We start from the raw sequence: 16,427 nt of genomic DNA on the forward strand, positions 1-16,427 counted from the left end.
GATCATCCCCATGGAAAAGAAATGCAAAAAAGCAAAATGGCTGTCTGGGGAGGGCTTACAAATTGCTGTGAAAAGAAGAGAGGCCAAAAGCAAAGGAGAAAAGGAAAGATATAAGCATCTGAATGCAGAGTTCCAAAGAATAGCAAGAAGAGATAAGAAAGCCTTCTTCAGCGATCAGTGCAAACAAATAGAGGAAAACAACAGATTGGGAAAGACTAGAGATCTCTTCAAGAAAATTAGAGATACCAAGGGAACATTTCATGCAAAGATGGGCTCGATAAAGGACAGAAATGGTATGACCTAACAGAAACAGAAGATATTAAGAAGAGATGGCAAGAATACATGGAAAAACTGTACAAAAAAGATCTTCATGACCCAGATAATCATGATGATGTGATCACTAATCTAGAGCCAGACATCTTGGAATGTGAAGTCAAGTGGGCCTTAGAAAGCATCACTATGAACAAAGCTAGTGGAGGTGATGGAATTCCAGTTGAGCTGTTTCAAATCCTTAAAGATGATGCTGTGAAGGTGCTGCACTCAATATGCCGGCACATTTGGAAAACTCAGCAGTGGCCACAGGACTGGAAAAGGTCACTTTTCATTCCAATCCCAAAGAAAGGCAATGCCAAAGAATGCTCAAACTACTGCACAATTGCACTCATCTCACATGCTAGTAAAGTAATGCTCAAAATTCTCTAAGCCAGGCTTCAGCAATACTTGAACCCTGTCGTTCAAGCTGGTTTTAGAAAAGGCAGAGGAACCAGAGATCCAATTGCCAACATCCGCTGGATCATGGAAAAAGCAAGAGAGTTCCAGAAGAACATCTATTTCTATCCAAATATCAAACAGAAAAATTTTCCACATATTTTTTGTCCACCATCTTTCAAGGAATGATTTTTAAAAATAAGAAACAACAAAAGGGAAAAATTTTTCTAGCCACATGGAGAACCTGATCATATTTTGTAAACTTTAAAGTTGAATTCATCTCTCTCGCTTTCAAAATGGAATGTGTTCATTCTGGAAAATGTTAAAAGCAGACTGATATTTTTAAAAAGAGTAATTGAAGACTATCTAGTTTTTCCTTTTTGATTTTCTTACTTTGATATTTTAGTTCACGTTTATAATGTACAATTAATTGAACAGATATTCTGTATTCTATTTCCTGGTGTTGTATCACTTACTAATTTTGCCTCAGATAACATCAGGGTTTTTGTGTGTGTGTGTTTTTTTTTTTAATTATAATACTCAGTTTGTAGTGACCAGTTAGTCTTTATTTTAACCTAAGTAAAGTGTATTTTGTGTTAGCAGTTGTCAGTGACTTTTCATACATAAAACCTCCTTTTGTTTTCTAAAAAATTGATACTGTATAGGGCAGAGAAGACTTCCTGAAGAAACTCATTCGAGGTGAAGTGGCTAGTGGAATGATGATTCAGGTAAACCCAATTGGTTTCAATATTTTATTCTTTTTTTAATTTGCAGTTTACTTAGCATTTTAAATTTGCCTGTAATGAGGCATCTTTTCACTATTTGGTTTGCAAGCCAGCAGTTTTCTCTCCTTAGCTGATGCCAGTTGCCCTCTGTGTACAGCGTGTCTGATCATGCATAAAGAAACTGACCTCTCATACACATATCTCATTTGGTGGCTTAATGGGAATTTCTGCCAGTCTAGTAAAAGGGCAGTGTCTCTTTAGTTTGCTTTGTGATGATGTTATGTTTTCTTTAGTTTTAGTGTCTTTCAGCTGAATTCTTTTATTTAAGATTGAAAAAAAAATACTATGATATTTCTATATAAAGATTTTGAAACTAAAACATTATAGCTAGCAGGGCTTCCCTGGTGGCTCAGATGGTAAAGAATCTGCCTGCAATGCAGGAGATCTGGGTTGGGAAGACCCATGGAGAAGGGAACAGCTACCCGCTCCAGTGTTCTGGCCTGGAGAAACCCATGGACAGAAGAGCCTGGCAGGCTACACGCCATGAGTTCACAAAGAGTTGGACAGGACTGAATGACTTTCACTTTCACTGTTTAGCTATAAACATTAGCTATAACACTGTATAGCTATTTTTTACTTTTTGAAATATTTGTCTACCACCTACATATCTTTTGGATCCCAGAAGACGTGTTCTGAACCCTGGCATGTTTCTAGGTTGCCTCCCCTTCAGAAATATATAAGTATTTGAAACCATCACTATAAAGAAAGTAAAATCAAGACACAAAACAGTCCAAAACAGATTATTAAAAAAATATTTGAGATTATCTGTACTGCTGTTCTTCTCTGAAGCAAACATAAATTTTGTACTTTTTTTCTGCTGGCAAATTTGATATTTTAAAACATATAAAAGCAGTGTCTCTCAAATTCTGTATGTTTGAAAATGCCAAATTGTCTCATTTTTTTCCTCGCTGTTTATAAGCCCAATAATTCAATAATATTCCAGATCTTTTTGCTTAATAGTTTATGGATTTCTTCTTATTGATTTTATTTAGTCTTAGACTGCAGGACTTACATATATTACAAAATTTGTCATTAAAGTGTCCTCTAACTTTATTATCCTCCAATACATAAGAACATTTGATTTCTATTGTCTATTAAATTTTTTCTCATTTTTTCTAATAATGCCTTTAAATGTACTATATTTTAATAATATCTTTAAATATACACTGTAAATATACTATATTCTACCTATTGCTTTTTTATGGTGGCATTTATTGTTTTGATTTTTAAATATTACTACCCAGCACAGGATAAAGTCTCAATAAATGTTTAGGTAATTAATAACAATGAATTATTTAATAATCTTTGCTGGCAGAAAAAACTCTTTTCCCTTCAAGACGAACAGACACTTGAGAAGCAGGACCTTCTGAGAAAGAAAGCAATCTATTCCCTAGCACTGGCAGAAATGGAGAAACCGCTGCTTAAACTAGAAGAAGAAGCTGAAAAAATCAAAACTTGCCACCAAGAACATGCTGATGTAAGCATTTATCATTAATCCAGAAACTAATTTGCGGGAATATTTAGGTCGCTAAATCATTTATGCAGTTTACAGTATCATTTGGAAAATTAGGATTTCACATCGGAAGATGTAAAAGCATGGACAAAATAAGCAACTAACTATTCCAGGATCACACAAGTGGTCTGCAGTGGAATTACATAGCAAGACAGTATTAATGCTATTTCCTGGAACCCTTTACTTAGAGTATACCCAGGAAAAGCAATTCCCAAATGAATGAGTGGTTATTTTTCTGGTATGATTACCCACTGTAGGAAATTTAATTCAAAGTCTTCACTGCTTGTTAGTAAAGTTCCAAAGCTGTGCTTGTTCAAATATGAAAGATAATGCGTCCTGACATTTTCATGGTAAATTTGTGACGTGTATAGATGAAGTGAAGACAGCTGGGATGAAAAATAAGCAAATGTTGATAAAATATTTGCAGAACAACAAGTTTATGGCAGTAACTGATATTACTAGCCCTTCCCAAAAAAAGATTTAATAGAAAAAATATGTATACATCATACCATTAGTCTTTTGAAGAAGTAGAAGGTGTGGTAAGAGGTATACATTCTTGTCCTCACCCGCAGGGCGAACATGCATATATTCGTTTGGGCCATTTTGGCAACAGAATTGTTTTTTATGTGCAAATGATGAGGTGACTTTGTATTTTTAGACTTTTCAGAATTTCATTTATTAAAAACTTTGTGATTTTGAGTTTCCTTATTATGAAATTTTATTTTGATCTTCAAAGCATCTCTATAAAATAAGCAAGAGAGAGTTTAGCTGTAACATAGGCATGAGAAAACTTGAGCCTACCTGCATGAAGCAACTTGTTCAAGGGCATAAACCATGGAAACAACAAACTCTGAGTATACATCTCAACTTAGGACTTCCAGTGCTTATCCCAGAGCTCATATAATGGATATATAACCAGTATTAAGAACCAGTGAGATAAATTATTTTAACAATGGCTCCTCCTTATACTAATGATAGGAGTTTATTAGTTACATCAAAGCCTTGGTGTAATCATCTGAGAATGATAATGAGTACCAGAAAAGATTAATGACTTATTTCTTTACTTTATACTAGCCATTGTTTTCTACTTTCTTGTAGTTCAGTAATCAATTTTGGTTTATTATTTAGTAGTGTATAAATTATGAACACTATTAATTTAGCATAAATTCTGAGAAGAATAAGTTTTCACACACTATAATGAGTACTGAAAATTTGGAGTTTTAATTTTGATTAAAATGTTTAAATATTGTCAGGAAAATTTATTATTTCTATGTGAGTTTATTAGCTGTTATTACTTAGCTAAAATTGATTACCATTTTATTTTCTTTGGTTATTCAAGTTAATATTAGGATTATGGATATCATAGTATGTTTTTGTAATTCATGTGTGGTCATCCTTTCCTTTTACACCAAAATATATGTTGTTGTTATTAAAATAGTCGCTTGGGAACTATCTACCCTAAACCAAGACAATTGGACTATTAATACTGCACATCTTAATTTCTAAATTGTCCTGTAGTTGCTAGATGAAGTAACTGAGAAGAGAGAAGAAGTTAAAAGAAATGTAGAAAAAACTAAGAAAAAATTGCGAAGAAAGGGGAAGAAAACCCAGGAGGCAATAATGAAAACTGAGGTAAGAAATTTAATGTCAAAAAATTATTTTGAATTTGCAGCCTCTTCATGTAAATGAAAACTATTCCAGCAAATTTAATTTTAGATGAATGTCATTTTTAATTGGTTGCACTAAATTGATTTTGCATACATGTGTGCACATAGGGGTGCACACGTGCACGTACACACACACACACACACACACACACACAGAGTCTCTGTGTCTTCATTTTCTCTCTTATAGTGTCTTTCCCACTGGGCTAGTGTATCTTCCGATTACCTTTCCTACCTTTCCTAAATCCCTAGAGGGATTTGTAGTGTCTTAGACAGTACCATGTTTCTGAAGATGAGACCAGTGTACAGACTAAAGCATTTGTTAATATCTGACATGTTACCCTCAAGCTGGTATGTAGGCTGCATGAACCAACTGGCTGTATATCAGAGGGCTTTAATATATCATTTAAAGCATTGTCTTTTACTTTCCATCCTCTGAATATATTTTGAAGGTAGCACCAACAGCTACTAATAGTCAGACAAGACTTAGAGACTGAACAACAACCACCATCACCAATAGGATTTGTCAGTGAACAGCATGTTGGCCATGAGGTAGAGGTGCAATTGTATTTGAATAAAGCCTCGAGAATCCCAGGGATGGCGGAGCCTGATGGGCTGCCGTCTATGGGGTCGCATAGAGTCGGACACGACTGAAGCGACTTAGCAGCAGCAGCAGCAGCAGGACCACAAAAGAAATATTTTTAAACAGTACCAAGGAAAATAATATGTATAATAATAATAACATGTTAATGTTTTGTATTTTTAAGAAATATTTTGCATGGTTCTAAGTGCTCAGACCTATTAACTTTTTTCATCTTCATGATAACTCTATGAAGAGTGTGCTGTTATCTCCATTCTGTGGTTGAAGAATCTGATGCATTGTTTTTTAATTAACTTGCTCAGTTTCACACACCTTCTTAATGATGGTGTTGAGATTCATTATATCTGGCACTAGAATCTATCTATGCTGTTAACTATTACATTATACTGGTCAAATCATACAGGTTACTTTATTGACCCTAATAAAGTAAAATCATAACTCAGTACCAAAATTATAACAATAAATGATATGTAGACCACTGGAAATATTTTTTAACACATTTTCATTATTTACTTCAGTGTTAAGAATATTTAGAAATACAATTTACAATTTACTTACAAGTGACTGATGATAAAGTATAAAGCAAAATTTATGAGATGGGCCAATGTTACAATTTGGTATGACCAATAAAGTATTTTGGTAAAAACAACTGAAAGTATTTGGCGTATCTATTAAAGGCAAAGAGAACATGTTATGAGAAGAATTATAACAGGCATAATTATATACAAAATTGCATAACAATTTGGCTTAAAAATCTTGATTAATTATATAATTTATCTATAAAAGATAAATTATGAAAACTAAGAAAAAGTTAGCAGAAATAGATCAATAACAATAAAATTGGTGTAATTTTAGTAAAGGCAAGGACAAGCATAGATACTTTATAAGCCTCGCTACAAAAACCAGGTTCAGAGCATAAGAAAGCATGGAAAGTGTTTAAATTTATTAGGTAAAAATATAACCCTGAAACCATAACTGAAAAATATACACAAAAGAAATGTGCAAGTGATCTCACTTATGAACATAAATGACAGTTTAAAAATATATTGTGAATTGAATTTTGCAATATGCTGAAAAGAATATACTATGCAAAATAAGACTCCTTTGATGAATGTGAAGATGACTCACCATAAATGTACTAATATAATTCACTGCATGTACAGAAATGAAAGACAGTTCACTTATAATAAAATTGATAAAATTCAAAAGCCATTTATTTATTTTTTTAAAAAGTCTTAACTTGATAACATGTGTAATAGTATCTACCAGTATCTTCCAGCAAACATGACATTTAATTATAAATCATTATGTGCATTTCCATTAAAATCAGGGAAAAAGCATTCAGGCCAGCTCTCACTACCCAGCATACTACTGTTCTTAATAACAAAGCACTTGTAACATGTGTCACAAAAGAGAAAACATATGTGTTCAAGACTGCAGTGGAACGCCTCCAGAGTTCTTCTATCCACGTCTGCACATTTACTAAAATATTAATTAAAAATTGCCAAAGGTGGTATATCTAACAAATACAAATAAATTTCAGTGGAGAATATGGCTGAATACCTTGTGTGTGTGCTCAGCATCATAGAAGTTACTAAGAGTTGGAGGATTAGAGAAGGCTTCTTTGTCTTTTGTTTGTCCTTCACATTAATTTGTCTTTCCAATTACTGTTGAGTACTTAAAATGTCTTAAATATTGTTGGAAGTTTCTGGAGTTGGGGAAGTAAAAGGAGAACTTGGTTCACTTGAGAAATACATCATCTTGTTGGGATCAGACAGCCTTAATATACTGTGAGCAGAGCCACGACAGCAGTGTAATAGTGTGGGAAGAGTCAAGCAGGAGTAAACACAGATGAATCGAGGGCATCAGGAGGATTTTTCAGAGGAGGTGATGTCTAAGAACAAGAACTACTAATAGAAAGATCAGAGGTTGAATATTTGCCTTGCTATGATGTTGTAGGCAACAGATATACCCAAAAAGGCTGAAAGAGTAATTGGCGCTGGTAGCATTCAACAAATGGTTCCCGTTACTTTTATTACTATATAGCTTTTAATTTGATGAAGAAATGAAGTTAGGACATTTTAGAAACAGACCTTGTGTTTGCAAAGCAAGGAAGTCATGGGAGAGTGCTATGTGTTTGTGGAATTGCAGGCACTTCGGCATGACCGGAGAGCAGGTTAGCTGTTAATAAGACTGAAAAGAGATTAAGTTAGTGAGAAGGCTAATGCCTAGATGAAGGAATGCCTGTGTGTCATGCTATGGAACTCTATTCTAAAGAAAATTGCAGACATTATTAATAGCATATGTTAAGTCCTCATTATGTTGATTGGTATATAAATAATACTATGTGTCCCCAGCAGCTCAGATGGTAAAGAATCTGCCTGCAATGCAGGAGACCTAGGTTTGATCCCTGGTTCAGGAAGATCCCCTGGAGAAGAGAATGGCTTTCCTTCTCCTTCAGTATTCTTTCCTGGAGTATTCCATGGACAGAGAAGCCTGGCGGGCTACAGTTCACAGGGTCACAAAGATTTGACTGAGTAACTGACACCTTCACTTTCACTTTTCATAGCAGCATTGCTACCTTCTAAGAACCCAAGTTAGACAAATAATTTTATCTTTTACTCTGCATAAACATTCAGTCGTGGCCCAAGCTAAATAGTATTACTGAATTTTTACTATGTTTAGCCCCATATTAAATCTTATGTGTAGAACCTGGAAATAGTACATTTAGATAATGTGAAAATATTATTAAATCTTAAATATTTAAAATTTTATTTGAAATTAATAATTTAGAGTGAATATAATTTATATTATCTACTATTTTGAAAATATGTGGTTTCATAGTATTTAGATAAAGTAACAAAAAATGTTGTATAGTAAAGCATTAATTAACTTTGTTTCAGATTTCCAGAACCTTCCAAGTCTGGGCATGAAACTGTCTTTGGGTGGAGAGCCTCAAAATTGCGGAAACCTGTTACCAGGCTAGAGAAAAAAATAACCCTCCCAAATTATAAATGTGTTGTTTATGCCTAAATTCCAGTTTGCTCCAGTGACACTTCAGCGTACATAAAAGCTCACTAATGGTTCTTGGGGTCTCCCAAATTTTGCATACTCAGGATACACAGACATATACTCTTGACTGACATGTGGCATCTAACAATTTCTTTTCTCATTGTGGGATATCTCTAATATTTTTGATGCCATGGAAGGGGATATGGTACTCACATTTATCAAAGCCTCACTGATGGTACCTATGAGTGAGTGAGTGAGTCGCTGAGTCGTGTCCAACTCTTTGCAACCTCATGGACTATACAGTCCATGGAATTCTCCAGATCAGAATGCTGGAGTGGGTAGCCTTTCCCTTCTCCAGGGGACCTTCCCAACCCAGGGATCAAACCCAGGTCTCCCACATTGCCAGTGGATTCTTTACCAGCTGAGCCACAAGGGAAGCCCAAGAATACTGGAGTGGGTAGCCTATCCCTTCTCCAGCGGATCTACCCAACCCAGGAATTGAACCGGGGTCTCCTGCATTGCAGAAAGATTCTTTACCAACTGAGCTATTGGGGAAGCCCCATGTTGCCTATGAAAAGCGACAGATATACTTTTTGCTTTTCACTGCTGTCAGCAGAAAGTGCACTGTCTCTTTCCTTTACAGTAAAATCTCTAGCACTGCCTTCAGCATCACTGAATTGGTGGTCTAAGTTGTTGGCACCATTGCTTCTGAAACCTCAGTTTCCCATAAAAGTCTTCATTTAAGATTTAAGGTGTGGGTTATGGAATCTGAACTGAAAGTCAAGAGTAGAAGAGAACATGCCAGACCCACAGTTGCCCATCATCTCTGACTCATTCCTACTTATTTTTACCCATATTTGTGCCTTTTCATACTTTTTTAAGGTTTAATTTTCTCCTAGAAATAACACAATATTTTAGGGGGTCCACTGAAGAATCCTTGTCAGCTGACTTGACTACATTCTGGTAGCAAACAAACAAACCCAAATCATCTCATTTATTAATGGAAAAATTCCAGAGCTTCCAGAAAAAAAAAAAAAAAAAAAAAGAGTGAATGTTATGAAAATTCAAATACAGTACTCAGTGTTCCAAACCTTGAACAAAGAGAAGATTTTTATAGGAAAATAAGCATACAAGGTTAGCAATTCATTCTTCTTGAAACCGGTAAGAATAGAGAAAGAATTATGGAGCATGCGAGGGGAAAATGGAGGAAAATAGGAGCAAGGGGAGCAGCTAAGACTGGAATCCATTGCTGGAAGTTGGGCCAGATGTGGAGTCAGCAACCTTCATTGAGTTGATCACACAGTCAGGAAATCAGCCAGTCAGTGTAGACACCAACAGCTATGAAGGGGTCATGCACAAATAGATGCCAAATCAAATCTCCAGTCTTGGATTGTACCGGCCAGCCTTGGGGAATTATGCTGGTATTAAACATTGACTTCTTTTTCTTAAACATCAGAACAATATATATTCGTGCCTGCCTTCAGAGTACATGTTTGATAACCAGTGACCACATGCTGACATATTAAAAGACACGTCCTTCAGGTGTGCAGGTGTGTGGGGGCGGGGGGGGCGGCGGGAGACAAGTTAGTGCAGAGTAGAGAGGGAGAGAGAATAGATGGTTCTAACCCATCTTTTAGGAAACCTGATCAGATCTAATGCTCAAGGAAAGAATATAAACCTGAATTGTTGTTTGCCTTGATTAGAAGTAGAGCCTCTTGATAAAAGTAAAAGAGGAGAGTGAAAAAGTTGGCTTAAAACTCAACATTCAGAAAACTAAGAGTATGGCATCTGGTCCCATCACGTCATGGCAAATAGACGGGGAAACAATGGAAACAGTGAGAGACTTTATTTTTTGGGGCTCCAAAATCACTGCAGGTGGTGGCTGCAGCCATGAAATTAAAAGACACTTGCTCCTTGGAAGAAAAGTTACGACCAACCTAGACAGCATGTTAAAAAGCAGAGACATTACTTTGCCAACAAAGGTCTGTCTAGTCAAAGCTATGGTTTTTCCAGTAGTCATGTATGGATGTGAGAGTTGAACTATAAAGAAAGCTGAGTGCCGAAGAATTGATGCTTTTGAACTGTGGTGTTGGAGAAGACTCTTGAGAGTCCCTTGAACTGCAAGGAGATCCAGCCAGTCCATCCTAAAGAAAATCAATCCTGAATATTCATTGGAAGGGCTGATGCTGAAGCTGAAACTCGACTACTTTGGCTACCTGATGCAAGAACCGACCCTGATGCTGGGAAAGATTGAAGGCAAGAGGAGAAGGGAAAAAACAGAGGATGAGATGGTTGGATGGCATCACTGATGCTATGGACATGAGTTTGGGTAAGCTCCAGGAGTTGGTGATGGACAGGGAAGCCTGGTGTGCTGCAGTCAATGGGGTCACAAAGAGTCAGACATGACTGAGCAACTGAACCGAACTGAACTGAACTGATTTTCTTGTTTCACCAAATGCCTTTATTTTTAATTGAAGGAAAATTGCTTCACAGTAATGTGTTGGCTTCTGCCATACATCAACCTGAGTTAGCCATAAGTATACATGTGTCCCCTCCCTCTTTAACTACTGTTTGCTTTTAATTGCTCACATGGCCAAAAACTCTTTGTGTTCCTAAATTGCAAGAATTTGAAACTTCTAGTATTTAAAATCTAGTATTCCTTATTTTTTCCCCAGGATAAACGCTCACAAATTTTTAAAGAAATAGAGACCACTAAAAGTAAAACAACTGTTTATCATTCAAAAATCATTCAACTGAATAAGAACTTAGAACAAAAAGAAAAAGAAAAGATTGCTTTTGATCACACACTTGACTATTTAAAGTAAGTACTTTAAATTTATCAAAATATTAAATACTTACTATATCACTTATAAAAGAGATGTGATCAAATTTCCCTGTTTAAAATTTATTCCTGAAATGATAAATATTTTCTGTCATGATCTGGTGTGAAATATACAGGTGATATTTTATAATTTTTGTCTAAACACATGATCATAAATTGCTTTCATTTTTTTGTTGCCCCTCTGGGTTTATTTTTATTTAAACAACTGCTAATGTTTCTTCTTTTCCAAGCATAAGAACTTTTATTCGTTATGAAATTCATAATCTCTCCCACTAATTTCAGTATTTCTCACTAATATGAAATGGTTAATAATATATGGGTTTTTTTTTTCACCCAACCTTTTTGATAACATTTGTGAGGTAAGAATTTAGAAATAGATATTGTATTATTACTTCATGTAATGTATTTACATTAATTGTCTTAAAAATGCCTCTTGTACATTCCCCTCAGTAGTCTGAGGCATACCTGACAAAGGCCTTTCTCTTTCAGAATGATCATGCTTTAAGGCTTACTGTATCCATAGGCCTACCCTCCCCACTGAGAAACTACATACTCTTCGTTCACTCCTCTTGGTTCTTATTTCCTATTTTATAACACATTGAGAACAGAATTTGGAGGACTACTGGAGGAATTTACATTGGACATGTTTAAAAGTGATGGTTTGATTTAAATATAGAAGGCTAATACACCATTAGCAAATCATAACACTTGACGGATTAAAATATCAGAAAAATGTTATGCACAATCTAATATACTATGTATTAATATCTTAATGGAGTCAAGTCAATGAACTCCACAGGATTTGTTTAGCTATTGCCACAGGAGAGAGGGTAAAAACTTATTTTCAAAATAATCATACAGCTTTATCTGAAAATTCCTGGATCATATTCAGAATATCAGGTAAGAAAGAAAGGAAATATTTTCTTTGAAAGATATTTATCTGTGTCATTTACTATCTTTAAAAATATCTGGGGCTTAAAGGGAAAAGCCTGAAATTATACCATTTACACTAAACTTGCAAAGATGTTATAGGGGAGCTGATGAAATTTTTTTCTTCAAGATTTCTTACCATTTCAATGCTTAGTTTTCATTCCATCCTGTACCTAGATTATATTGCCTTAAAGCAAGAATGGTCACCAAGTTTCAATGAATCAATCCCCTCCCTAAACTTGACTAAACTCTGCCTTAACCCTGGAGGAGGAGAAAAAGAACAGCGTGTCATTTACAAATCTATTAATTAACAGTGATGACAGTGTCAAATAAGATTTAAAGCTAACATTGATTGACTTCCTAGTGTGCCAGGTATTTTGTAAGGGCAATCTAAGCACCTATCTCATCCAATTCTCACAGTAAATTCTTATATCCAGTCATAACATTCACACATGAATGCTGAAGGAACAGGCTCAGGGAAAGCAAATGATTAAGACTGCAGCACTAATTGGTAGTGGAACTACTCCAGTGTAGGTTTGTCCTGTTCCAAACTGTATGCTCTTCTAATGGTGCAAATTGAATCCTGAACTAGGACTGGAACAGATTACTGCAGATTAACTGTATTAGGGACAATCTACTGATTCTTTCACCTAGTGTCAATGTTGCTATTAGTGAATACTTCCATAGGACGTCATAGAAGAGTTATGGATGTTGTTAGTATGAGAGATGAAGTGGAAAAAACAAGGGTGAGATAGATGAAAGGGGAGGACTTTATTCCATTTAAAAGAAGAGGCACCCATCTAAAATGTGACCAGAGTCATGTTTTCAAATTTGCTAATAACAGCCAGCATAGAGAAAGAAGGGGAAAAAATGAGTATTTTGTGTTGAGCTGCTGAATCAAATACAGCTAGTCAGAACTGGATTTGAATTCTGGGTCTGTCATTTATTAATTAGCTTACACAAGCTTAGTATACTGAAGTTTAGGTTTTTCATCTGTAAATGGCCATAATAATTATCCTTTCATGGGGTGGTTGTTATGTTAAATGAGATATTATATTCAAAGTACTTTACCATTTTAGACCCTCAAAATTTTTAGTCCTGCTGCCTTTATAGCTAACTGTGAAAATGATTCAATTTTCCATATCAGTAGAGATGAAAACGAATGTGGGTAACATAAGACTGTGCTGAGCTTTTGCAACTCTGCTTATTCTGGATTCTGGGTTACTGATCAACTCTGGCAATTATTTCTGAAATACATTTATTTTTGCAGCATTGTTTTAACCACTTTTTAATGATTTTTTCTACTAGTATAGTTCCTAATATAACTGATTTCACCATAAAAAATAATTTTACTTTTAAATCAGGATGTACTTAATTGCAAATAACAAGATACATAGCGGCAGTGGCTCAGATGGTATAGCGTCTGCCTGCAGTGTGGCAGACCCAAGTTCGATCCCTGGGTAGGGAAGATCCCTGGAGAAGGAAATGGCTACCCACTTCAGTATTCTTGCCTGGAGAATTCCATGGACAGAGGAGCCTGGAAGGCTACAGTTCATGGGGTTGCAAAGAGTTGGACAGGACTGAGCAACTAACACTTTCTCTTTCACATATACTCTACACACACACACACACACACACAAGCTTAAATAATAAGGAAGTTAATTATTTTACACAACAAGAGGCTTCTAGTTAGGGTAAGCTGCAAGGTTAGTTGATTCATCAGCTCAAAACAGGTACTCATTTTTGTGTTTCTTTCTCTACACTTTGGCTGTTGTCAGCAAATTTGAAAACAGGAGCCCTTGTTCACATTTAGTGAATGTGCGAGTGCCTTCTATATGGAATTCAGCTCTTGCCTTTCATCTTATTGCACTTTAGGTGTGCATATATATACATATATATATATATATATATATATCTTTTTTTTTTTTTTTTTACTCTCTAGGCCAGAATACTGGGATGGGTAGCCTTTCCCTTCTCCAGGGGATCTTCCCAACCCAGGGATTGAACCCAGGTCTCCCTCATTGCAGGTGGATTCTTTACCAACCGAGCTATCAGTTCAGTTCAGTTCAGTTCAGTTCAGTCGCTCAGTCGTGTCCAACTCTTTGTGACCCCATGAATCGCAGCACGCCAGGCCTCCCTGTCCATCACCAACTGCTGAGGTTCACTCAAACTCATGTCCATCGAGTTGGTGATGCCATCCAGCCATCTCATCCTCTGTCATCCCCTTCTCCTCCTGCCCTCAATCCCTCCCAGTATCAGAGTCTTCCAGTGAGTCAACTCATCACATCAGGTGGCCAAAGTATTGGAGTTTCAGCTTTAGTCCTTCCAATGAACACCCAGGGCTGATCTTCTTTAGAATGGACTAGTTAGATCTCCTTGCACTCCAAGGGACCCTCAAGAGTCTTCTCCAACACCACAGTTCAAAAACATCAATTCTTCAGCACTCAGCTTTCTTCACAGTCCAACTCTCACATCCATACATGACCACTGGAAAAACCAGAGGCTTGACTAGACGGACCTTTGTTGGCAAAGTAATGTCTCTGCTTTTGAATATGCTATCTAGGTTGGTCATAACTTTCCTTCCAAGGAGTAAACGTCTTTTAATTTCATGGCTGCAGTCACCATCTGCAGTGATTTTGGAGCCCCAAAAAATAAAGTCTGACACTGTTCCCACTGTTTCCCCATCTATTTCCCATGAAGTGATGGGACCGGATGCCATGATCTTCGTTTTCTGAGTGTTGAGCTTTAAGCCAACTTTTTCACTCTCCTCTTTCACTCTCATCAAGAGGCTTTTTAGTTCCTCTTCACTTTCTGCCATAAGGGTGCTGTCATCTACATATCTGAGGTTATTGATATTTCTCCCAGCAATCTTGATTCCAGCTTGTGCTTCTTCCAGCCCAGCATTTCTCATGATGTACTCTGCATAGAAGTTAAATAAGTAGGGTGACAACATACAGCCTTGACGTACTCCTTTTCCTATGTGGAACCAGTGTGTTGTTCCATGTCCAGTTCTAACTGTTGCTTCCTGACCTACGTGCAGGTTTCTCAAGAGGCAGGTCAGGGAACCCCCAATATATATGTTTACTGGTGAATAATTAGCCTCATGTCAGTTGGTTTAATCTGATCAGAATGTACCCTTGGAGTTATGTGACAACAAAACAGAGGTGCACTGGTTAAGCAGCCAAGAGAATCCACTGAATCTCCAGAAATCGTCCTCCACCTGGCTCATTTAGATGCATGTCATGGGCACAGGCATATGGAAAGGACCAGGAAATTTTTCCATAGAAATTCAGTTCTAAGACTTTTCAGTGTTGCGTATTTTTAACTGTATCATAAATACATGTTAGAAAATTAAATATGAATTGAATAGTGGCAAATACAACTCTTTCTTCATAGGGACCAGTTTATAACCTTGAGAGAGAAAAAGGAACACGCACAAGCTGTGTTTGATCATCTTGCAAATGAGAAAAATGCCTGTGAAGAGAGAATCTATGAGGAAGAACAGAGATACAGAACGTTATTTAACATGAGGCAAAAAACTCTGGCCAGTATTAAGGTGAGTATTATATTGGGGCCTTTTTAAAACGAAGGAAATGTAGTGATAGTCACATTAACAGATAGTTTGAGGCACTCATCTTTCATCCTGAAGTAACAAAGATGTTTAGATTTTTAAAATAAATATGTTAGCATGGTGAACATGCAAATTTTCTCTTTTATTTAATTTAGTATAAGTATTTATAACATTCATAGAGCGTATGAATCCATATACATTCTTTTCTGTGCATTTTACGTGCACTCTCATTTTGTCACTGTACTTCCTTTTACTCTGAAGTTTACTGATGGCAGGTTATATTTATTCCAGAGCCATTTTTATATTTCTAGTGGCAGATATGAAAACAGTTCATTTTGTTTCTGAATAAACATACTTTAAATGTTTACCAGCCACTTCTTTTTTAAAAAATAAAATGAAGATATTTCATGTTCTTTTCCTTTAAAAAAAATCTTGCATATGTTTTAATTGAACTGTAAACCAGTCAGAAAAAAGGAGGGTGTATGATAAAATGTGTTTTTCTAGATCTGAAGTTTTAAGTTTTATTAAGCTATCCATATTAAATTTTGATATAAAATATCAGATATACCTTTAGTTAAGTGATTCACATCCCATTTTACATTTCATAATAATTTTTGTTGCATTTAATTGAAATAATAAATGCCATGTTTTTTAAAAATATACCTATAAATGTTACTGTTATTTGAGACAAAGTGGAAATTACAAAAATAAACAACTCTACTGTTTTTATTAAAACTATTTCCTGCAAAACTTTATAAAAATTATATGTAATATCATATTTTTATTAAATATTTTTGACCC

The 16,427-nt window shown here is 35.7% G+C and overlaps 1 protein-coding gene across 1 annotated transcript in view; it reads left to right on the forward strand.

Annotated features, from left to right (window-relative positions):
* The window catches only part of CCDC178 (coiled-coil domain containing 178), a 374,413-nt gene that overhangs the window by 111,881 nt on the left and 246,105 nt on the right, over positions 1–16,427 (forward strand). Inside the window, exons 13-17 of the mRNA XM_052660209.1 lie at positions 1,374–1,436; positions 2,809–2,970; positions 4,525–4,638; positions 10,959–11,104; positions 15,452–15,611. Coding sequence (XP_052516169.1) covers positions 1,374–1,436; positions 2,809–2,970; positions 4,525–4,638; positions 10,959–11,104; positions 15,452–15,611 — 645 coding nt within the window. The remainder of the gene's footprint in view (positions 1–1,373; positions 1,437–2,808; positions 2,971–4,524; positions 4,639–10,958; positions 11,105–15,451; positions 15,612–16,427) is intronic.

Source organism: Budorcas taxicolor, chromosome 22, assembly GCF_023091745.1.
Source record: "Budorcas taxicolor isolate Tak-1 chromosome 22, Takin1.1, whole genome shotgun sequence".
In the NCBI taxonomy this organism is placed as follows: domain Eukaryota; kingdom Metazoa; phylum Chordata; class Mammalia; order Artiodactyla; family Bovidae; genus Budorcas; species Budorcas taxicolor.